Raw genomic sequence first — 23,902 nt, 5'->3', positions numbered from 1 at the left:
CTTGGGGATATTCCAGTGGAATTGAATGTTGCAAGATACACGACAAACAAAAGAAAGGACATCTTCACACAGCACATCATTGTAAACAACTAACTCTGTTTTTTATTTAAAAAGTGACTGAGAAAGGTGTTGGATTCTAGAATAATGCACCAAGTCAATAACTGTTAAAAAGAGCTTCAAGTCTTACTACAATCACACTTAATTCATATTGCTGTGAATCCGTGTTGTTTGTTTTTCCATATAGGAAAATGCTGCTGTATTTTTGCTTTTAGACTAGAATTTTGCATGTATTGAAGAACCTAGACGACTTTAAGCACGGTCCATTTTGCTTGTTTTATAACACATGTGTAGCAATGATATATGCATGTGTTGTTTACTTTTTCTGCTGTAAGTCTATTTCAGTTGCTTTTGGTAAAAAAAAAAAAGCAACTAATAAATTTTAACAACAACAAATCGTTAAATGATCGCACTAACTCCCACAAGGGGCTGTGAAGGTCACTGTCTTGTATGGCTTTAAAAAGATTAGTCACTTTGAGGCCTCATTTGGATGAGGTATTTGCATCTGTCTAGCAAACAAAACAAGAGGTGTAAAGGGGAAAAGTGAGAAAAGAAGGGCACACTCATCTCTCACTCACTTCCTTTTTTTTTTTTTAAAGATATTTATTAAGATTTTCAAAATGTTACAAAACAAAAACAAAAAAAGAAAAAAGTACAAAAATAAAAATGGCTAAAAACAACTCAATCTTTCCATTACTTATTTTTCATTAGTTTATTTCCCGGACCTCCTCACGCCTCCCTTTTTTGTATTCCAGTTCAGTTTGTTGGTTCAGCAAATCCTTACCCTCTTTGTTTATCCTAATCTTTAATCTTAAAATATTGTAACGTTAAATTTTTACCTATTAATAATCCATTTTTCATATTCCCTTATGGTATTACAGCTGAAAACCACTTAATTTCTATCCAACATCATTCTAACATTCATTAATTTTACAATATTTCTGTAGATAGTCCTTAAATTTCTTCCAATCTTCTTCCACCGACTCTTCTCCCTGGTCTCGGATTCTGCCAGTCATTTCCGCCAATTCCATATAGTCCAGCACCTTCATCTGCCATTCTTCCAGAGTGGGTAGATCTTGTGTCTTCCAATACTTTGCAATGAGTATTCTTGCTGCTGTTGTGGCATACATAAAAAAAGTTCTGTCCTTCTTTGGCACCAATTGACCGACTATGCCCAGGAGAAAGGCCTCTGGTTTCTTCAAGAAGGTATATTTAAATACCTTTTTCAATTCATTATATATCATCTCCCAGAAAGCCTTAATCCTTGGGCACGTCCACCAAAGGTGAAGGAATGTACCTTCAGTTTCTTTACATTTCCAACATTTGTTATCGGGCAAATGATAAATTTTTGCAAGCTTGACTGGGGTCATGTACCACCTGTATATCATTTTCATAATATTCTCTCTTAAGGCATTACATGCCGTAAACTTCATACCTGTGGTCCATAACTGTTCCCAGTCAGCCATCATTATGTTATGTCCAACATCTTGTGCCCATTTGATCATAGCAGATTTCACTGTTTCATCTTGAGTACTCCATTTCAACAGCAAGTTATACATCTTTGACAAAATCTTAGTTTTGGGTTCTAACAGTTCTGTTTCTAATTTTGATTTTTCCACCTGGAAACCAATTTTCTTGTCCAAGTTATATGCCTCCATTATCTGATAATAATGAAGCCAGTCTCGCACTTTGTTTTTTAATTTCTCAAAACTCTGCAATTTCAGTCTATCTCCATCTTGTTCCAAAATTTCCCAATATTTCGGCCATTTGGCCTCCATATAGAGCTTTTTCAGAGCTTTCGCTTCCATCGGTGATAGCCACCTTGGGGTTTTATTTTCCAATAAATCCTTATATCTTATCCAAACATTAAACAATGCTTTCCTGACAATATGGTTTTTGAATGCTTTATGTGCTTTGACCTTATCATACCACAGATATGCATGCCATCCAAATACATTATTAAAACCTTCTAGGTCCAAAATGTCAGTGTTTTCAAGAAGCAGCCATTCTTTCAACCAGCAAAAAGCTGCTGATTCATAGTAAAGTTTAAAGTCTGGCAGGGCAAATCCGCCCCTTTCCTTTGCATCAGTTAATATCTTAAATTTTATTCTGGGCTTCTTGCCCTGCCAGACAAATCTAGAGATGTCTCTCTGCCACTTCTTGAAGCAATCCATTTTGTCCACAATTTGCAATGTTTGAAACAAAAACAACATTCTAGGCAATACATTCATTTTTATCGCAGCAATACAACCCACTCACTTCCTTTTTTTTTTTTTAAATGATATTTGCTTTTGGTAAAAAAAAAAAGCAACTAATAAATTTTAACAACAACAAATCGTTAAATGATCGCACTAACTCCCACAAGGGGCTGTGAAGGTCACTGTCTTGTATGGCTTTAAAAAGATTAGTCACTTTGAGGCCTCATTTGGATGAGGTATTTGCATCTGTCTAGCAAACAAAACAAGAGGTGTAAAGGGGAAAAGTGAGAAAAGAAGGGTGCACTCGATCTCTCACTCACTTCCCTTTTTTTTTAAAATGATATTTATTGAATTTTTTTTTTAAATTACAAAAGAGAACAAAGCAGAAAAAGAGAAAGAAAAAACAAACCACATCAAACAATACAAATTCAAAAAACAAAAATACACCACAAACATTTAAAAACAAATCCATCATTCTCAAATCTTCAACTGTCATTACCTTCTTTCTTTGACCTCCTCCTCCTCCCTTTTTTTGTATCCTAGTTGTTAATTGTCGCAGCAAATCCTTTCCATATTTCATAATATTCTGTCATTACATTACCTTAATCTATTTTAATCTTATCTTACTATAAAAAACCTTAAAACTTAAAACTTGAATTTTATTTTTACCAACTTCTCATAACCATAATATTCTTACATAATTCTTTAAACATTTTTACTAAAGCCAAGTAATTTCATTCCAACATTTTTCTAACATTCATCAATTTTATAAAACAATCCTAGTAGTAAAAAAAAAGAAATAAAAACAATCCAATCTTCATCCAGCGTCCCTTCCTCCTGGTCCCGGGTTTTGTCAGTCCTTATTATCCCATCGATCTAGCGCATTAACCTGGTAACCTTGTATCCGAGGCCCTTAAGTCTCTTCCATGTCCCTTCCGCGGCTCTTCATATTTATAACTGTATTTTCCTTTGTCTCCTGCTCCTTTCACTCGTGGGAACTCCAGCTTAACAATGTTTTTGACTCTTCTCGACAAATCAGCCCCTTTTCCATAGTCCACACTAAACTCCATGTGGTATTTAAGAACATGTTTCAAAATCCCTCCAAAATTAAGAGCCCCCACAACCCCAAACATCTCACGGCCCATTGCCAGACTTGAAAAGTCCAAACATCCCTGCATAGGGGGGTCTATCCAGCCCCCCATTTCCAAACCAAACTGTGATGGGACGATGAGCTGCTTGTGTGTAAAATCCTAGTCCCTCAGAGTTTGGTCAAGTTTGCAAACCTCTGTCTGTAACGGAGCCCCTTAAACATGGCTCCGTCAGTCGCTGGCAGATTCCGACAGTGGTTGCTTTCGGAATCGCTTCCAACATAAAAGCTCCTTAACGGAAACACGTCTTCTGGACTCTCTGCGTGACAGTTTCCGGCGAGGAGTGGGTGTCCCTACAGGAGGTCCTGAAACCTCCCCACTGTTTTCGCTGGAAGTGTCTCTGAGCCATCCCTCCAGCTCCCTTTCCCTCAGCTCAGCTCCTCTCCCCCTACTGGTTCCCTCTTCAGCTGCTGAGTCTCTCCCAACCTGTGTGAGCCCTTTCACTTCCCTTCCTTCCGATGGCAGTTCCCTGACATCCACCTCCCCTCCAGGGCCCCCTTCATCCCCTCTCGCCCCCTCCTCTACGGGCGGTGAGGAGGCAAAACCCCGGAATGAACTTCCTTCATCTTCCGATGTCCCGAACACTTCTCTCCACCTGTTGCGGTTCCTGGTCTCGAAGTACTCCTCCTCCTCAGAGTCCATCTCCCCTTCCCCTTCCGAGTCCGAGAATCCTTCCAACTCCTCCTCCTCATCGGTGGTCCCAAAGTATTCCCTCCGGAACCTCTCCACAGGCTGAGGTTTCCTTGGGAACCTTTGATGGAACGTTTCTATCAATACCTCGTCATTGATATCTTCTGCCATTACCCAAGTGTTTTCTGACTCCGGTTCTCCTTCCCACGCTACCAAATACTCCACCTGATCCCCCTTCCACCTGGCGTCGAGGATTTCTGCCACATGGCTGCTGCATTCCCTTTCTTCTATGACCGGTCCCCGAGTGGCCATCCCTTCTCGTCCCCCCTCATACGGTGACAGTAACGACCTGTGAAATACTGGGTGCAGTTTCATGTGGTTGGGTAACCGGAGCCTGAAAGCCACTGGGTTGACCTGTTGAATGACCTCAAAGGGACCCAATCTCCTGGGTCTTAATTTCTTACAACCTCCTTTGAACGGCAACCCTTGGGTTGACAGCCACACCCTATCTCCCACCCTTATGGTTTCACCTTCCCTTCGGTTCTTGTCTGCCTGCCTCTTGTATTCTTCCTTCGCCCTTTCTAAGTTGAGTTGGAGCTGACGATGGATTGCTTCCATTTCTTCTACAAAATGCTCGGCTGCCGGGACGCTCCATCTCTCCCCTTCTCCCCCTGGGAAAGCCCTGGGATGACACCCATAATTAGCCAAGAAGGGGCTCATCCCTGTGGACACATTCTCGGCATTGTTGTAGGCAAATTCCGCCAGCGCCAACTTTTCTACCCAGTCATTCTCTCTGTCATTGACATAACACCTCAGGTATTGCTGGAGGACACCGTTTGCTCTTTCCGCCTGCCCGTTGGTTTCAGGGTGCCGGGCAGTCGAAAAGTTGACCTCCACCTGCAGTAAGCTCATGAGCTTCCTCCAGAACCTGGAAGTAAATTGTTTTCCTCGGTCTGAGACCACCCTCAATGGCACCCCGTGCAACCTAAAAATGTGTTCTACAAATAACTTCGCTGTCTCTTCCGCCGTGACTGCATGCGAGCAGGCTACAAAGTGGCACATCTTTGTTAGTAGGTCTACCATGATGGCTGTTTTCCCCTTGGACTTCGGCAGATCAGTCATAAAATCTATCGACACTGCTCCCAAGGTCGTTCTGGGGTTGGTAAGGGTTCTAATAGCCCCGCCGGTGCCCGCCTCTCCCCTTTGGCTCGCTGGCATTGCTCACACCCTCTTACATACTCCCGTACATCTTCCCTCACCTTAGGCCACCAAAATTCCCTGGTGACCAACCACATGGTTTTGTGTTGTCCAAAATGCCCCGCCGTGGGGCTGTCGTGCAACTGCTTGAGTACCCTCCCCCTTAAGTCTCCTTCAGGGATATACAGTGCCCCTTTGTAATACAAAGCTCCATTTCTTTCCTCGAAACCCCCTGGTTCCTCTCCCTCACCCCTAAGACCTCTGAGCTTATTCTGGGCGCATTCATCATTCTCTGTTTCCTCTACCAGTTCTCTTTGTCCCACCAATGCCGCCCCACACACCCAGCGGTCCTCTGGAATGACATGTCTCTCTTCGGGTGCTCCCTCCCCCTCCAAATATTCAGGTTTGCGTGAGAGAGCGTCCGCCCTAATGTTCTCTGGGCCTGGCACGTAACAAATCTCAAAGTTAAATTTGGAGAACTCCTGGGCCCATCTCACTTGCCGTTGGTTGAGCACTCGTGCCGTCCTCCAATACTCTAGGTTCTTGTGGTCAGTGCACACTTGCACCTTATGTTGTGCGCCAATTAGCAGGTGCCTCCATCTCCGGAACGCCTCATGAATGGCTAGTAGTTCTCGGTCATACACCGTGTAGTTCCTCTCGGATTTGTTCAGCTTTCGCGAAAAAAAGGCACACGGTCTCCACTCTGACTCCTCCTTCCCTGGCTGCAGAAGCACCGCCCCAATCGCTCTGTCTGATGCGTCAGTTTCCACTCTCATCGGTTTTTGTAAATCCACATGCAGGAGTTGTTGTTCCGAGGCGAAGGCCCTTTTTAGTTCCTCAAATGCTCGCTCCGCCTCCTCAGTCCAAACGAACTTCTTCTTACTGCTGAGACAGTCCGTAATGGGCGCCGTCAGGTGGGCAAAGTTTCGGATGAACTTACGATAGAAGTTCCCAAATCCTAGGAACCTCTGCACATCCTTCCTTGTTTTGGGTGTTTTCCATTCCAGCACCGCCTGGACCTTGCCGGGATCCATGGCCAATCCCTTGTCTGACAGGCGATACCCCAGGAATTCCACCTCCTTGGTATGAAACTGACACTTCTCCAGTTTCACCCACAGCTGGTTGGCTTGCAGCCTGCTCAACACTTCTCTGACGTCTCTCACATGCTGCTCCTCATTCTCAGAATATACCAACACGTCGTCTAAGAAGGCCACACAATTCTTGTAAAGCAAAGGCCCCAGGACGTGGTTCATAAACGATTGAAAGCACGCGGAGCCTCCTTGTAGGCCGAAGGGCATAACTAAATATTCAAATGCCCCCAAAGGGGTGAACATGGTGGTTTTCCATTCATTCCCCTTCCTTATTCGTATCAGGTTGTACGCCCCCCTTAGGTCCAGTTTAGTAAAAATCTTTCCCTTCCTGACCCTTGTCAAAATGTCGTCAATCCTGGGCATAGGGAAAGCCACTGGTTCTGACACTGCATTTAAGGCCCTGAAGTCACACACAAGCCTCGGCTTGTTCGTGTTTTTTTTATCCACAAAAAACACTGGGCTGCCCCCCACCGCCCTGGACTCTCTGATGAACCCTCTCTTCAGGTTCTTGTCAATGAACTCTCTTAGCTCCTGCATCTCTCTGTCTGACATGGCGTACAGCTTGCCTACAGGGAGCTGTGCCCCAGGGAGTAAATTGATTTGACAGTCAAAGGGTCTATGCGGGGGTAGTTGGTCAGCTTCCCTTTCGCTGAAGACGTCGCGGAGATCTGCGTATTGTCGTGGTACCTTCACGTTCTCCGTTACTTCAGTCCCTGCTAGGGTGGCTTGGGCCCCTGCCAAACCCTTTCCCTCTTTGCAGTGTTCTAAGCAATGTGCTGAACCAAAAGAAACCACTCTCTGATGCCAGCCCACCAGCGGATCATGTAACGCTAGCCAACTCATCCCCAATATAATGGGAGCTCCTCCCAAGGTGGCCACATTAAACGCTATCAGTTCGGTGTGCCTTGCCACCTTCATTATCATTGGGACGGTCTGCAAGCTGACTTCTCCTCCCAACAGCTCCCTGCCATCGATCGTGGTCACCTGCAGGGGGTTGCTTAAAGGGATTGTCTGTATCTGGTGTTCAGCCGCAAACTCTTTGCTCATGAAATTGCAGGAGCTGCCTGAGTCCAACAGCGCCTTTATCTTTAGAGGGTGTCCGTTTGGCAGCTCTAGCGCCACTTCTATCACTAGGGCGGGTTTAGGAGGTTCTGGCGTGGGCACTTTCACTGCTCTTTGGCCTGGCTGCTGTGCCCCGACGGTGGCAGCCAGGCGTTGGCTTTTACTTGCTTCGGTATTTCTTCCTCTCTTCCCTCCACAGCTCCTACCATCCCTTGCCATTCCTTCCTCTGGGGGCAGACTCTGGCAAAGTGACCTGGCTGTTGGCAGAGATAGCATTTCCGGGCGCCTTTTCCCTCCTTCTTTCCCCCCTCACTGGGCTTTGAAACTGCGCGCGCGCGCGCTGTTCCGATTTCCATCGGCTCTGCCGGCGGGAAAGTTGGCTCTGGAATGTCTGGAATGCGGAACTCCTTCCAACGTTCCCCCTTCCCTTCCCGCCTCTCCAATGCTCTCGCCTCCTGGCGCGCTCCTATGGTCAGCGCTGATTTGGTCAGCTGGTCCATAGACTCCGCCCTGGGCGCCCGGGAAAGTTCGTCTTTCACAGCCGAAGAAAGCCCTTCTTCAAAGAGCATTTGAATGGGTTCCGCCGATAGATCCCACCCCAATTTATGGATCAACATGGTGAACTCAGTCCAGTACTCACGGACAGATCGGCTCCCCTGTTTGCAAGCCATTAACTGTCTGCGCACCACTCCCTGTTCAATATCGCTGGAAAACATCAGATCCATGGCGCGAAAGAACTTCATCGTGTCCTTTAGGACGTCACTATTCGCTGCCATCAGGGGTCTAACCCAGTCTCTCGCCCCCTTTTCAAGATGCCCAATCACGAAAGCCACTCGTGATTCCTCGTCAGGGAATTCATCAAACTGCAGATTGAGGGCATATTGCATCTCTGTCCGAAAGCCATGATAGTCTTTGGGCTCCCCCCCAAACTTCTGCACCAATCCTGGTACCTTTCTGACGAGCTGGGTGTCTTTCCCCTTTTTGTCTGCATCCTGAGCCCTCCTCTCCTCAAGCCTCGCCGTCTGCAGCGCTAGCTGGACCTCCAACACCCGGTACCTTTCTTCCAGGCTTGGACCCGCTCCAGCTCCTGCTTCTCCGGTTCCGGCTGGGTTGCTCATGATGCCTTCTCCTGCACAAGCTGCTCACGGAGACTGTCGGAATGCTGTGATGGGACGATGAGCTGCTTGTGTGTAAAATCCTAGTCCCTCAGAGTTTGGTCAAGTTTGCAAACCTCTGTCTGTAACGGAGCCCCTTAAACATGGCTCCGTCAGTCGCTGGCAGATTCCGACAGTGGTTGCTTTCGGAATCGCTTCCAACATAAAAGCTCCTTAACGGAAACACATCTTCTGGACTCTCTGCGTGACAGTTTCCGGCGAGGAGTGGGTGTCCCTACAGGAGGTCCTGAAACCTCCCCACTGTTTTCGCTGGAAGTGTCTCTGAGCCATCCCTCCAGCTCACTTTCCCTCAGCTCAGCTCCTCTCCCCCTACTGGTTCCCTCTTCAGCTGCTGAGTCTCTCCCAACCTGTGTGAGCCCTTTCACTTCCCTTCCTTCCGATGGCAGTTCCCTGACACAAACCAAACTTTATCTTTCCAAATCTGGCTTTTTCCAAGTTCATTTGTCAAATCCAAAAGCTCATGTTCCTGCTGGGCCACAGCTCCCTCCATCTCTGGCGCTCAAGATTCAGCAACATCCTCTTCCCTCATCTGTTCTGTCAGGGCACACTCCTGATTTAATTCCTGGGTGGGCTCCATATAATTTCCCACTGCCTGTTCAAAATTTCTGATCGAATCAGTCATCAAATCCGTCTTCTCATGTAGCTGTTCCAGTAGGGCATTTGTTTTACAGAAAGCACACAACAGAGCTTCTGAATACATTGTCCTGCAAGGTCAGAAGTCTATTCCCATGATTGTAATCTGTAACAGCTGCAAGCTCCCCGGAGTTGGTTACAGTTTCACAGTCTCCCTCTAGGGGAAAACTTCTATTTGTTCTTTCTTTTAAAGACAAGTCTAACAACAAAGTTTCCTTTTTCAGGTATTTTGTCAATATTTGTTCCTTTAAAAAGCGAAGGGGAACAATGGAATCAATGTTTCTCTTCTTAGAGCTATCTGTCAAAAACGTTTGTCTCTGGTCAATGAGCTTCAAAAAACGTCAGTCCTGACACCCCGCTCCAGGATCAGGACGGTGGAAAGTTACTTTACTTTACACTCACTTCTGCAGGTTTAAACAGTCCGAAAAAATCCCCCCTCTTCTCCTGCTTCTGAAGGGGGTTCAACAATTTTAAATGATGAAAGTTAATCTTTTACAAGCGATTTTCTGAGCTCTAGTTTGCCATGTCTTTGCTTTAATCTATCTACAAAGAAACGGAAGGCTGACTTCCTGTTTAGACCTTCCCGTTTCAGTGCCAAATTGAGGTAAACTTTTAAGTCCAATTTTCCTTTCTGCTCACAAGTCCTTATTTAAAGTCCAATTGTCCGAGTTTAAGTACTCACGGGTGATTATTTTAGAAGCCAAATTGTCCCAGGAAAAAGGCAGCGCTCTCCGGCAACGGCTGTGCGGCTTCGCTCCACAGAAGAAGCAGTTGACTCTCAGCACCGCGCCACTTCCCCCTCTTTGCTCTGGAGCCCGTTAGTGGGTTCTTTTGCGGGTTGGGGGGGCGCTAAAGGTGCCCACCGAGTCCCATGGTCACAGGCTTCATCCGCCTGTGATTTTTGAAAGGGTCCCTGCTTCGCCGTAGCGGAAAAGACTCGTTTCGCGTGGAGCTAGTCCCTCCAGATCAGAGGGAGTCCGCCATTGCCGATGGCGCCACCCCGGAAGTCTCAATCTCTCTCTCACTCACTTCCTTTCACACCCTTCAATGTAAGAAGCCATATCTGTTCAATTTCTCTCTGTGTCTCTTCCATAACGTAAGTTCAGTTTGCTACTTCTTCAATTTGCTTTGCTGCTATTTTTAAAAAGCCATCATGAACATTTGTTACAATTTGTATTTTAATTAAAACATTATTTTAATTAAATGTAAATTTAATTAAAATATTGACATTAAATTTCAATATTTTGCCTATTGTCTTCGTTTCTTTGCAGACAGTTTAATATAATGCATTCTTGTATGTTGTTTTCATTTTCCATATATATATATATATGGATTGGAGAACTGGATTGTTGGAGAACTGGATTGTAAAATTCAGGGGAGAAAGTAGATTTTGTAGGATTCGATTACGGTGTATTCTTTGAGGAGATGCAGATTTCTCCCCATCCTTAGTCTTTGGAGTCTTGCAGTACAGGAGTCACAGCAGCTCACAAGAATATATTTTCTTTCTTTCTTTCTTTCTTTCTTTCTTTCTTTCTTTCTTTCTTTCTTTCTTTCTCTCTCTCTCTCTCTCTCTCTCTCTCTCTCTCTCTCTCTCTCTCTCCCTTCCTTCCTTCCTTCCTTCCTTCCAGCTTCCTGATTGGCGAGGATGGGCTTGTGTATGAAGGGCGCGGCTGGCGCAATGTTGGATCTCACACCTACGGCTACAACGATTTGTCCCTCGGCATCGCTTTTATTGGCACCTTCGTAGGTGAGTAGATCCATGCCTTAGGAGACCTTTAACCGAGTCAGATCATTGGCTCATCTAACTCAGTATTTCCCGCACCGACTGGTTTCAGAGAACGGTCTTTCCCCAGCCCTACCTGGAGATGCTGGGGATTGAACCTGGAACCTTCTGCAAGCAAAGCAGGTGCTCTACCACTGAGCTATGGCCTCATGCCTAGAAACGAAGATTCCAGTCCCCATGGTGATGGATCAAGGGGTAACTTTAAGAGGAACAGAGGAATCTATATCTATCTATCTATCTATCTATCTATCTATCCATCTATCTATCATCATCTCATCTATCTATCTATCTATCTATCTATCTATCTATCTATCTCCACCCCCATCGTTTTGCCCGCACACTGGGGTCCAGTGCCGAGGGCCTTCTGGCGGTTCCCTCGCTGCAAGAAGTGAGGTTACAGGGAACCAGGCAGAGGGCCTTCTCGGTAGTGGCTCCCGCCCTGTGGAACGCCCTCCCATCAGATGTCAAAGAGAAAAACAACTACCAGACTTTTAGAAGACATCTGAAGGCAGCCCTGTTTAGGGAAGCTTTTAATGTTTAATAGATTATTGTATTTTAATATTCTGTTGAAAGCCTCCCAGAGTGGCTGGAGAAACCGAGCCATATGGGCGGGGAATGAATGAATGAATGAATGAATAAATAAATAAATATTATTATCATCATTATTATTTAACCAGTGATTTTTTTCTGGGGGGACGCAGGAGTACGCATACCCCTAAACTTTTTGTGAATCTAAGTCTGGCCTCAGTGAGGGGCAATATTTCAATATGAGTAGGAAAAGGAGCGTACCCCTAAACATTTTTTTAATAGAAAAAATCTCTCTCTCTCTCTTTCTCTCTCTCTCATTTCACCCTCCCTTCCTCTGATCAGCACCTTGATGATGCAGGGGATTAGAGCCAAAACTATAGGGTCCCTATTTATTTCTTTATTTGATCTCTATACCACCTGTCATCTGAGGATCACATGGTGGTTTAGAATATATAAAAAATAGGAAAACATAACATAGTAACAAACAAAAACAATGCCCCTCCCCATAGTTTAAAAGGCTGTAGATTGTTGAATTAGCCAAAGGCATGGGAAAAGGAAAATGTTTTCATTTGGCATCTAAAGATATGTAATGAAGGCTCCAGGTGAGCCTCCTTGGGAAGATCATTCCACAAATGGGGAGTCACCGCAGAAAAGGCCCCGTTCTCATGTTGCCACCCTCTGGATCTCTCATGGAGGAGGCACACGAAAAAAGGGCTTTGGGTGATATCCCAAGTCCAGAACCATCTCATAGTTTCTGGCATCCTCTCCTTGTTTACTGTTCCATTACATGGGAGCTCAGTGAGTGGCAGAGGCGTCAGTTTATGACGGTCATGTTTCATGTGTGACGTCAGGAGGAGCTGGGAGTGGAGAAGGAGCTGACCGCTGGAGGCATGCTATGCTCAGCTTTGTGCTTTGGCCCTGCACTTTTGGGATATCTGTGACTGTAATAATAAAATTTTGGTCTGTGACTGTAATAATAAAATTCTAGTCTAGTCTATGTTTTACCCCTGTTGGAGGCTGTAAGCTTCTCAAAACCAGATGCTGGGAATCTAGAGTCGGGGGAGTTGCTGTTGTCCTGCTTGCAGGCTTCCCATGGAAGCATCTGGCTGGCCACTGTGGGAACAGGATGCTGGACTAGATGGGGCCATTGGGTCGATCCAGCAGCCAGGCTTATGTTCGCTCATGATCTCACCCTTTGGACTGCATGCTTTGTATGGGATGGTACAGAGGCATCTCTGGATGAATGCCACTCTTGGGAGGTTCTCAAGGGAACACAGTTTGCATTGTCCTGAAGGGGAGGGTGTTGGTCCTCTGAAGTCAAAGGTTGCTCTGTGATACATTCCTAAATTAGGCCTGGAGGTGTGTGAAAGAGTCAGCTTGCTACAGAGCAATCTTTCAGAAGTGAATGTTCTCCAGTTTTTGTTTCACATAAGAAACTGAAGTACAGCGGTACCTCGGATTAAGAACTTAATTTGTTCCGGAGGTCTGTTCTTAACCTGAAACTGTTCTTAACCTGAAGCACCACTTTAGCTAATGGGGCCTCCCGCTGCCGCTGCGCTGCCGGAGCACGATTTCTGTTCTCATCCTGAAGCAAAGTTCTTAATCCGAGGTACTATTTCTGGGTTAGCGGAGTCTGTAACCTGAAGCGTCTGTAACCCGAGGTACCACTGTACATGACTGACACCCTTCTTTGGAAATGAAACCGATATCCAGACTTTAACATTCAAAATTTTACTCTTAATCCGAGGTACTATTTCTGGGTTAGCAGAGTCTGTAACCTGAAGCATATGTAACCTGAAGTGTATGTAACCTGAAGCGTATGTAACCTGAGGTACCACTGTATGCTTTGATGCAACACCCCTGCTTTCCCCCACCTGCCCTCCAGGTGTGTGCTCTGAAAACATGGCGCATGGTCAAAGACATTCTAGAATGTTCTAGAGTGATGAGTCCATTCACATAGATCTATTGAGTCCCTTTGTTGAAAAGGAGATTAAGCAGATTCATGGAGAATAAAGCTATCAACAGCTATGTCTTTGGTCTATCTCCGGTCAATGGGAAACAAGAGGTGGAGAGCGCTATAGCACTCATTTTCAGCTTGTGGGCTAACCAGAGACGTCTGGCTAGCTACTGTGAAATAGGATGCTGGAAAATGGACTTAGAAACTTGCTGGATCAGACCAGCGGTTTCTCAGGGAAATCTGGTTGGCCACTGTGAGAACAGAATGCTGGTCCAGATGGGCATGTGGCCTAATCCAGCGGGCTCTTCTTATGCTCTTAAAAAAAAATGCATAGCTAACGGGTGTGTTTGTAAAAACTCTGGAGTCTCATGCCACCATCCTTTTCTCTTCTAGAGAGATCTCCTAATGAAGCAGCATGGAAAGCTTTGAAGTGCCTGCTTGACTTCTCTGTCAAGGTCGGGTACCTCTCTCCAGATTACCTCGTAGTAGCCCACAGCGACGTCAGTAATCTTGTTTCTCCCGGAGAGCCGATCCGTTCGGAAATTTCCAAGTGGCCCAATTACAGGCACAACTGAAGACTTCTTTACTCATCCGCTGTAGTGCTGGAAGTGTTAGAGAGGAATGAGGGTGGCTCCAAGTGAGACCTTACAACAAAATGCCACAGTCTGGACTGCAACTGTTGAGGTTTCCATCCGTTAAGACATGCCTTTCCCCAGGATATTTCATTTCACCATTCCGCTGTTTTCCATTTCCTCTCTCCAAAAGACACTCATTGTTCAGTGGCCGCTAAGCATGCTCAGCAGGTACGTACTGTGCTGTTTTTAGGTTTTTAAATAAAACTCTCCTTAGCGGTTCTCTCATTAATGATCTCTTGCACTTCTGCTAATTTTGGCATCCCCCTTAACCTGCTGGTGTCTCCCTCTTGCATGTGTGCAGTGCGGTTTTGGCAACGTAAGAAGACTGAGTTTGCTTTGAGCATATATGATTTGGGCGTTCCAGATATCAGACATGTCCAACAGGTCGATCGCGACTTACTGGTTGATCGTGGGGTGTTCTTGGTTTATCTTTTGTCCCCTGGTGATTGGTAGATCACTGCCAGTTTTTTAATACTGTGAGTAGATCACAGTCTCTTGGGAGTTGGACGTGCCTGCTCTAGATGGTTGGGTTGCATCATGGCGGTTGGTTAACATGTTAATATATTTACACACGAATTCCACAAGGGGGAGCTTAGAATCAACATTGCTGTGGTGTAAATAAAGAGATGTACAGTCTTTTGTGTTTTGGAATCTGTGGCTCTGCTTAATTCTGAGAGAGGAAACAGCCTGGAGTGGTTGTGGGACATGCAGGGCTTTATTTCAGCCAGAACTCACTGGAACTCAGTTCCTGTACCTCTCAGGCAGGCATCATTGCCATTGTAAGAGAAATGAGAGGCATTCATGGTGAGTTCTGTCATCCTCCTCCCCCCTGCCCCCCAGAAAATAGCACTTGGGAGAAGTAATGGGCATCTTGCAGCTAAGCATCAGGAGTCCAGCTTCCCAGCTTGATAATATAGGGAGCGTAGATAATTAAAAAGGAGGATTTATTGCAAAAACAAACAGATAGATCCGGACAGCTCTAACAAAGCCTCCTGTATCATTACTCATGATGAAGCTTCTGAAGATTCCTTCCAGGATTTGCAGAATACAGTCATACCTCTTGTTACGTTTGCTTCAGGTTAAATCTTTTCAAGTTGCATCCCGCGGCGACCCAGAAGTACCGGAAAGGGTTACCTCCGGGTTTCACTGCATGCGCATGCGCAGACGCTCAAAATGATGTCATGCGCATGCACAGAAGCGGTGAATCGTGACCTGCGCACACGCAGACACAGGTTGCATTCTGCTCATGTTGCGAACGGGGCTCTGGAACGGAACTTTGGCTGTGCTCTAGCCTGCTCTCAGCTATTGCCTTATCAGCTCGCCCGTCAAGGTCAGGAAGAGCCGATTTCTGCAGCTGCCGGCTCTCCTTTGCCTGCCTAACATCAAAGCCTCCCTGTTCCTGGCTGCTCTCTTCAGTTGGCTGTAACCCTTCGCTTAGAGCTGGCTCATTCCTGACACTCAGGAAAAGCTGCAGCTCAGTGGAACAGTGCCTGCTCTGCGTGCATAAAGTCTTAGGTTCAATCCCCAACAACTCCAGGTGGGGCAGGAATTGCCTGAAACCTGGGAGAGATGACCCAATGGCTTGACACAGCATAAGGCATTTTCCTATGTTCCTAAGATGACCCTTTCTCTAGGGGTTAAGGGTAGTAAACAAAGCCATTCCCTCTGCTTTATCATCATAACAGCCCTGTGAAGTCAGGACAATCTAGCCCAGTATGATTCATGATTTCATGCTGTCATCAACAATAGCCCTCTCCCAGTCGTGTCCTGCTGGTAGTCAGGAGCCGTGAAGGGTTATCACATAGAAGAATACAAAGCAGTGGGCCAGCTCCAGGGGGCTGGGTCCATTTGGCACCCCACATATTTTGGGGGTTGAAGCCAGGAACCCCCTCCCATGTTCCAAAAGTGCAGAAGCGAAGCATGGAGCCGACTGCAGTGTGGGCTCCAATGGCTGACTCCTCCTCTTCCTGCCACGGAGGGAAAGGAGAGTCAAAGCAGCCTCCTGCCATTGGCAGTACCAGGAGGAGGCAAAGGAGGAGCCACTGGCCACTTGTGCTGGGCCCAGGGGTTAACCAGAGCCACATGGTCCAGGTCCGGTCCCAAATCCAAGGATTCCGCAAGGAGTCAGTCCGACAGGGCCAAGGCAGGAAACCAGGCTAGGTCAAGCACAAGGTCTCAGGCAGGTTCCAGCAAGCAGCAATGTTGCTCCCGCAACCTGGGGCAGGGTCCAGCAGCCTTTTATCTCTGATGGCGGTAACGGCCGGTCCTGATCCCCTGGTGACTCACCTCCCTGTCTCGCCTGAAGGTGAGCACTCCTCCTGCGAGTACTCAGGTCTCTCCTTCTCTCAGACCTTAGTCTCTGCAGCTCAGGAGATGTCGGTGGGTTACTAGACCCAGAGGCCGCCTCAGTCTCTCCTGACCCAACTGGTAGTGGAGCAGCTGTAAGTGATTGCCCAGCTGAAGGCAACAAGGCACTCCACACATCTGGAGCCAGCGCAGGCTCAGGCTCCTGACTCGGCCCAGCAGGTGCTTGTTGCAGGGGAACCTGTGCAGACTGGGGCTCTTCAGAATCAGGCCCCAGACTCAGTTCAGATGCTGCCTGAAGCAGAGGATCTGGTGCAGACTGAGACTCCTCCGGCTCCGAGCCCGAGTCCCAGGCCATCACACCACTGAAGCTGCAGGGCCACCACATCTGTCCCCACTCGTGGCTCTTCCCAATGTACTAACGTCACACGTGTGACGTCGGGACATCACACGAGCAACATTGGCCCTCTAATCACCTTTGCAAGCTGGTGCCTCCAGTACAGAGACTTAATGAGCTTATGTTGGAGAAGAGTTAATTCCACATGGATGCCAGGAGATGGTGAGAGCAGCTGGATAATGGAAGCAATTACCTAAAGCAGGGGTGCCCAAACTTTTTTCAAAGAGGGCCAGGTTTGATGAAGTGGACATGCGTGAGGACCGACCAAAGTTGAGCTTTTTTTAGGATTTTACTCCAGGACATATACTGCCACGGGGGCTGGATTAGGCACCTGAAACAGACTTTGGACATGCCTTACCTAAAGGGTTGTTAGCCATCCTGAATCAGGCCAAAGGCCCATCTATTCCAGCATCATGTTCTCAAAGTGTCAACCAGATGCCCAGGGAAAACTGGCAAGCAGGACCTGGGTGCAACAGCAAGTCTCTCCATTTGCAGGTCCGAGCAACTGGTATTCAGAAGCATGCACCATCTGACACTGGAGGCAGGTGCAGACAGAGGGGGGGGCATATGGGCCACTTGGCCCAGGCCTCTGATTCCAAAGGGGGCCTTGGTCAGCATATTCACAATCGCAGGGGATGCACTGGGGCGAACGCGGAGGCGCAAAGGCGGTGGTGGTGGTGGGCAGATTCCCTGGGGCCATGGCTGGCAGCGCGAGAGAAAAGCTTCCCTGGCGTCTGGGGCGGGGCCTGCGATCAGCTCCACAGAGGAGCGCGGAATGGGCGCTGGGTGGGTGGAGGCGACCAAGGCTCCAGCAGCCAGCGCGCCGCAAATGTGATGGTGGACCATGTTTTTCATGCTGTTAAAAGTTGGTGAGTTTTTGTCTGAAATCTTGTGTGCCAAAAATTAAAACCACACGTACCTTAAAGATAAGTGTGTTGGCTTTCTTATCGCTATTTTTTTTTTTTAAATGATGAAAAATTCATGAAGATGTGGCCATTTGTTTAAAATTTTGTTGACTAGGCCAGGAATATTACTTACACCCGAGGAGTACATATAGCTCAATGAGGATAAAATTTGGTGGAAACCATGTTTTTTAAAGAAATTGTGGCTTATGAGCAATAGTGGCTTTCTCACAAGCATACATCTTTTGTAAGGGTAGAAAAGGAAGACGGAGAAGTTTTAATTATAATTAATAGTCAAATTTGTCTACTTAAAAATAGATTTTTAAATACATTATTGAACTATTAAATATTCCTCTCACCAAGAACAGTTATCATTCATCATCAGATATGTGAGGAGGGAAGGTAAAAGTTTTGTAATTGAAGAGCGCTTTCTTGGTTTTCATGAATGTTCCATAAAGACTGGAGAAGAAATTGCCACTGAAATATTAGACGTCTTAGAGAGGCTCAATTTGAACTTTCAAGACTGTGTGGGTCAAGCGTACGGCAATGGGTCTAACATGGCTGGAAAAAAGGGGGGCATATTATCTACCTGGCCTGAGCCTCTGCCTGGCTCTGCAAGGCCCTGACTGGAGGTAACATGAAGTCACTGACAGCTGTGAATCTGCCCAATCCTTCTTTCAAATCTGTCCAAGTTGATGGCCATTATCACTCAATCTTGTGGGAGTGAATTGCACACTTTAAGTATGTGTTGCGTGAAGAAGTTCTTCCTTTTGCTTCTCCTGGATTTTCCCGGTTGACAGCTCAGAGATTGCAATCTGATATGCAATTAACAGGGAGTAAGCTCCCCACTGAACTCAGTGGCATCCGAGTACACAGGATCTGCCCTGGATGCAACCCCCAGCAAGTGGTGCTATTCAGAGGCTGACTCTGACATAGCCTTCATACCAGTAGTAGCCACTGGTAGCTTCATCCTCCATGAATTTGTCTAGATCAGTGTTTCTCAACCTGTGGGTCCCCAGATGTTGTTGGACTACAACTCCCATCATCCCTGAGCTCTGGCCTTGCTAGCTAGGGGTGATGGGAGTTGTAGTTCAACAACATCTGGGGACCCACAGGTTGAGAAAGGCTGGTCTAGATAGAACCCTGCTGGATTAAGCCAAAGCTGTCATCTAGTCCAGAATCCTGTTCTCACAGTGGCCGACTGTCAGGCACTGGACAGGGGAAGAATGGTGGAGATCGCCTCCCCAGCCTGAACCTCCCAGAGAAGAGGAAGACAGTGTAATAATAATAATAATAATAATAATAATAATAATAATATTATCACCCCGCCCTTCCTGGTTCAGAAAACCGGGCTCAGGGTGGCTAACAACAAATTAGCCGGGCGATCTCCAGTCCTTGGTGAAGCTTCAGAAGCTGGGGCACGCTACTCAGCAGACTAAACACTACGCAACAGAAGTGGCAGGAGAAGTTGTGTGAGCATATTTACAAGCAGTTTATTCAGCATACAGAAGGACAAAAGGAAACATGTCTGATCCCTTTCGTGTCCAAAGCCAGACAGCAAAAGCAAAAGCTATACACAAACAGAAGTTCCCAGCAAGCTGTGCTGGAGTGTAAACAGGCATGTGACACATAACAATCATGCCTGTTCCTTAAGGTGGAACGGAATATCCCAACATCCTCCCCCTTTCCGTGTAACCTGTGTAACCTGTGTAGCAGTATTTCAGCCTAACTGCAACCACTGTACATAAACCTTAAGTTGTTCTCTGTGAACAACCTTAGACAACAGATCAGCAGGAATTTTGTTTCCTGGCATGTAGGACACCTGAATGAGTCCTTTCTGGATACACTTTCTTGCACGATGTAACTTTATCTGCAAGTATTTCGATCTTTGTTTGCAGCTCTCTGAGGCTATACACAAACGGAAGTTCCCAGCAAGCTGTGTAGACAGGCATGTGACACACAAGAATCATGCCTGTTCCTTAAGGTGGAACAGAATCTTCCAACACTCATATGCTGGATTTGCTCCTTCAAGAAGGGTAGCAGTGCCCTGCTAGATTGGTCTTCTCCAATGTGGCATCCTCCATATATTGTTGGACACCAACACCCTTCAGCTCCTGCCAGTATGACCAACGTTAAGGGATGATGGGAGTCATGGTTCAACTTCATTTGCAGAACATCTGGTTGGGGAAGGTTGAATTACACGGCACACAGGATCTCCTCCAACACTGTGATTATATTATTCTTTCGGATGAATGAAGAAGTGTGTCAGTTCTCTCATAGTTCCAGCCAGCCAAGCCATCCTACACAACATGCCATTCCCATTTTCCCTTCTCATCCCAACAGTCAATCAACATTCCAAGAGCACAGGTGACCCACATTAGGCTGTTTTGGCAGGTACAGTGGTACCTCAGGTTACAAACGCTTCAGGTTACAGACTCTGCTAACCCGCAAGTAGTACCTCGGGTTAAGAACTTTATTTCAGGATAAGAATAGAAATTGTGCGGCAGTGGCACAGCGGCAGCAGGAGGCCCCATTAGCTAAAGTGGTACCTCAGGTTAAGAACAGTTTCAGCTTAAGAACTAACCTCCGGAAAGAATTAAGTTCTTAACCAGAGGTACCACTGTACTCCACAAATGCTTTTCTTGACATTCTTTGGTGTGTGTTTGGGGTGTGTTTCTGCAAACCTTTTTGGGGTGTGTGTTGTGGATTCCCATGTGTGTTCCTCTTGTGTGTGAATGCAAACCACCATTTTCACTACACAAGGATTACCACTTGTCTCCAAACTTCAGGTGTTGAAGGGAATGTTATTGAAAAACCCAAGCGATAACAGCATTAACAATGGGCCCCACCACAAATTGGGGCTCGTTTTTATTTAATCCAAAGGTTTTCAAATGACTGAGCAAAACTTGGATTCTCATCACATCGGAGAAAAAAAAGAGTGCCTAGTCATAGGATCAGTGCTCCCCCCCCCTTAAAAAATGTGTAGGGGTACTCTCATTTTGATTCAAGAAAATACCATTTTATAGTTCAAATTGGGAAAAATAAACACAGTAAATGGACAAAAGTACAAAGATTCACAAAATGTTTAGGGGTATGTGTACTCCTGTGTTCCCCCAGAAAAAAAAGCACTGCATAGGATCACAGAGTAGAGTTAGAATGAACACTGAGGGTCATCTAGTCCATCCCCCCTGCAATGCAGGAATCTCAGCTAAAGCATCCATGACAGATGGCCGCTCAACCTCTGCTTAATAATAATAATAATAATAATAATAATAATAATAATAATAATTTATTTGTACCTAGCCCATCTGGCTGGGTTTCCCCAGCCACTCCGGGCGGCTTCCAACAAAGATTAAAAATACATTAAAATGTCACACATTAAAAATTTCCCTGAACGAGGCTGCCTTCAGATGTCTTCTAAATGTCAGGTAGTTGTTTATCTCTTTGACATCTGATGGGTGCCACTACCGAGAAGGCCCTCTGCCTGGTTCCAATGAAGAGTCCACAACCTTCCGAGGGAGACCTTTCCAGTGTCGAACAGCTTTTCCTGTTAGAAAGTTCTTCCTGATAGTCAGAATCTCTCTTTTTTGGTCATTTGAAGCCATGGGTTTGAGTCCTACCCTCCAGATCAGGAGGAAACAAGCTTGCTTCATCTTGAAGCAGCCCTTGAGATATTTGAAGACGGCGGTCATATCTGCCGTCAGAACCCTCTTTTCCAGGCTAAACAAACCTAGCTCCTTCAACCTGTCCCCATATGAACTGACCTGGACCTTGTGATCATTATCATGTGCCTTCTCCACAAGAGGTCCGGAGGGTGGGTAACATCAGGGCCATCTTAAGCATATATAATGCATATACAAAGCATATACAAAGCATATACAAAGCATATACAGTGGTTTCACTCCTTCTCCTGGGCCGTGTTCAGAAAGTGGTGGTGGGGGATGAGTGTTCAGACCCCTGGGCCCTCACTTGTGGGGTGCCTCAGGGTTCCGTCCTCTCCCCCATGCTTTTTAACATCTATATGAAGCCGCTGGGAGAGATCATCAGGGGGTTTGGACTGGGTGTCCATCAATATGCAGATGATGCCCAGCTCTACCTCTCTTTCAAATCAGAACCAGTGAAGGCGGTGAAGGTCCTGTGTGAGTGCCTGGAGGCAGTTGGAGGATGGATGGCGGCTAATGGATTGAGGTTGAATCCTGACAAGACAGAAGTACTGTTTTTGGGAGACAGGGGGCGGGCTGGTGTGGAGGACTCCCTGGTCCTGAATGGGGTAACTGTGCCCCTGAAGGACCAGGTGCGCAGCCTGGGAGTCATTTTGGACTCACAGCTGTCCATGGAGGCGCAGGTCAATTCTGTATCCAGGGCAGCTGTCTACCAACTCCACCTGGTACGCAGGCTGAGACCCTACCTGCCCGCGGACTATCTCACCAGAGTGGTGCATGCTCTAGTTATCTCCCGCTTGGACTACTGCAATGCGCTCTACGTGGGGCTACCTTTGAAGGTGACCCGGAAACTACAACTAATCCAGAATGCGGCAGCTAGACTGGTGACTGGGGGCAGCCGCCGAGAGCACATAACACCGGTCTTGAAAGACCTACATTGGCTCTCAGTACGTTTCCGAGCACAATTCAAAGTGATGGTGTTGACCTTTAAAGCCCTAAACGCAGTGGCGTAGCGTGGGGGGTGCCAGGGGGGCCGGCCGCACCGGGCGCAACATGGGCGGGGGGCGCGCTCGCACTAGCAGCTCTCTGCCCCTACTAAAATCCACGGGTTAGGGAGCCCGCGCTCGCTCGGCTTGGCGAGGAGGTCGCGGAAGGGGGAGAGCGAAGCCTTCTGCCGCGGGCAAAAAAAGGAGAGGAAGCCGGGTGGGCGGGCGGGCGGGCTGGCTGGCGGGGGTCTGGCTGCGCCTGCTGCTGCCGGTGCAGGGCAAGGCAAGCAGAGCGAGGAGGAGAGAGAGGGGAAGGGGGGGGGGAAGCAGCTAGGAAACGCTGCGGTGTGGAGGAGGAATCAATTAAGGAGAGAAAGCGAAAAGCCTTGGAGAAAGGGAAAAAAGGAAAGAAAAGAGGCAGCTCCAGGAGAGCGCGGGGGAAAGAGAAGCCTCGCTGCTGCTGCTGCTTGGGAGAGTAAATTACTGTACTTGCCTTGCCCCGGGTTAGGGGGCGCAAATTACTTGCCTTGCCCCGGGTGCTGATAACCCACGCTACGCCGCTGCCTAAACGGCCTCGGCCCAGTATACCTGAAGGAACGTCTCCACCCCCATCGTTCTGCCCGGACGCAGAGATCCAACGCCGAGGGCCTTCTGGCGGTTCCCTCATTGCGAGAAGCAAAGCTACAGGGAACCAGGCAGAGGGCCTTCTCCGTAGTGGCGCCCGCCCTGTGGAACGCCCTCCCATCAGATGTCAAAGAGATAAACAACTGCCTGACATTCAGAAGACATCTGAAGGCAGCCCAGTTCAGGGAAGTTTTTAATGTGTGATTTTACTGTATTTTTGGTTTCTGTGGAAGCCGCCCAGAGTGGCTGGGGAAACCCAGCCAGATGGGCGGGGTACAAATATATTATTATTATTATTATTATTATTATTATTATTATTATTATTATCATCATCATCTGGTGCTGTGGTGCAAAGCTCCCTCCAGTGCCCTCCTCTGTTTCCCAGAGTTTTTAAGGGAGGACAGTGCTGCCGGCGGGGCTAGAGGAGGCGGGCAGCGGCTGGAGGGCGGCTCCTCTCATGGGGAAGAGGCGGAGGCTGGATGCGGCGCCTCCCAGCTCAGCTGGCTGCTTTGTGCCACGGTGGCCACAGTAGGAGGAGGCTCCGGGCGCGACGCTGCTTTGGCGCAGCATGGCAGAGGCAGGCGAGAGCGGTGAGCTGATGCCAGGAGGCGCCACTTTCAGCCTCCGCCTCTTTCCTGGCACCCTCCAGAATGTGGTGCCCTGGCGCCCTGCATCACTAGCCTCCATGGATAGGACGTCCCTGGGTAACATGAGAATGGGCCTTTTTTGTACTGACTCCCTCCTTGTGGAACGCTCTCCCAAGGGAGGCTCACTTGACTCCTTCTTTATACTCCTTTAGATGCCAGGCAAAAATGTTCCTCTTCAACCGGGCCTTTGGCTGATTACCTTCCTATACTCTTATTTTATTTTATTTTTTTAATTTGAATTTTATTTATTTATTAACTTAATTTATTACAGTCCAGAGACCCAACA

General features: G+C 47.2%; 1 protein-coding gene and 1 long non-coding RNA gene across 2 annotated transcripts in view; both read left to right on the top strand.

Annotated features, from left to right (window-relative positions):
• The window catches only part of LOC308465063 (peptidoglycan recognition protein 3-like), a 36,955-nt gene extending 22,632 nt beyond the window's left edge, over nt 1–14,323 (top strand). The window contains exons 4-5 of the mRNA XM_080984880.1: nt 10,820–10,938; nt 13,853–14,323. Of these exons, the coding sequence (XP_080841006.1) occupies nt 10,820–10,938; nt 13,853–14,034 (301 nt within the window). The 3' untranslated portion in view covers nt 14,035–14,323. The remainder of the gene's footprint in view (nt 1–10,819; nt 10,939–13,852) is intronic.
• The window catches only part of LOC308465213, a 266,569-nt gene that overhangs the window by 81,919 nt on the left and 160,748 nt on the right, over nt 1–23,902 (top strand). The gene's annotated exons all lie outside the window — the stretch shown is intronic.

The sequence above is a fragment of the Podarcis pityusensis genome (assembly GCF_964106645.2).
Source record: "Podarcis pityusensis genome assembly, chromosome: 16".
NCBI lineage: Eukaryota > Metazoa > Chordata > Lepidosauria > Squamata > Lacertidae > Podarcis > Podarcis pityusensis.
The sequence above is the reverse complement of the archived record's forward strand: the minus strand, read 5'-3'. Positions and strand labels throughout refer to the sequence as shown.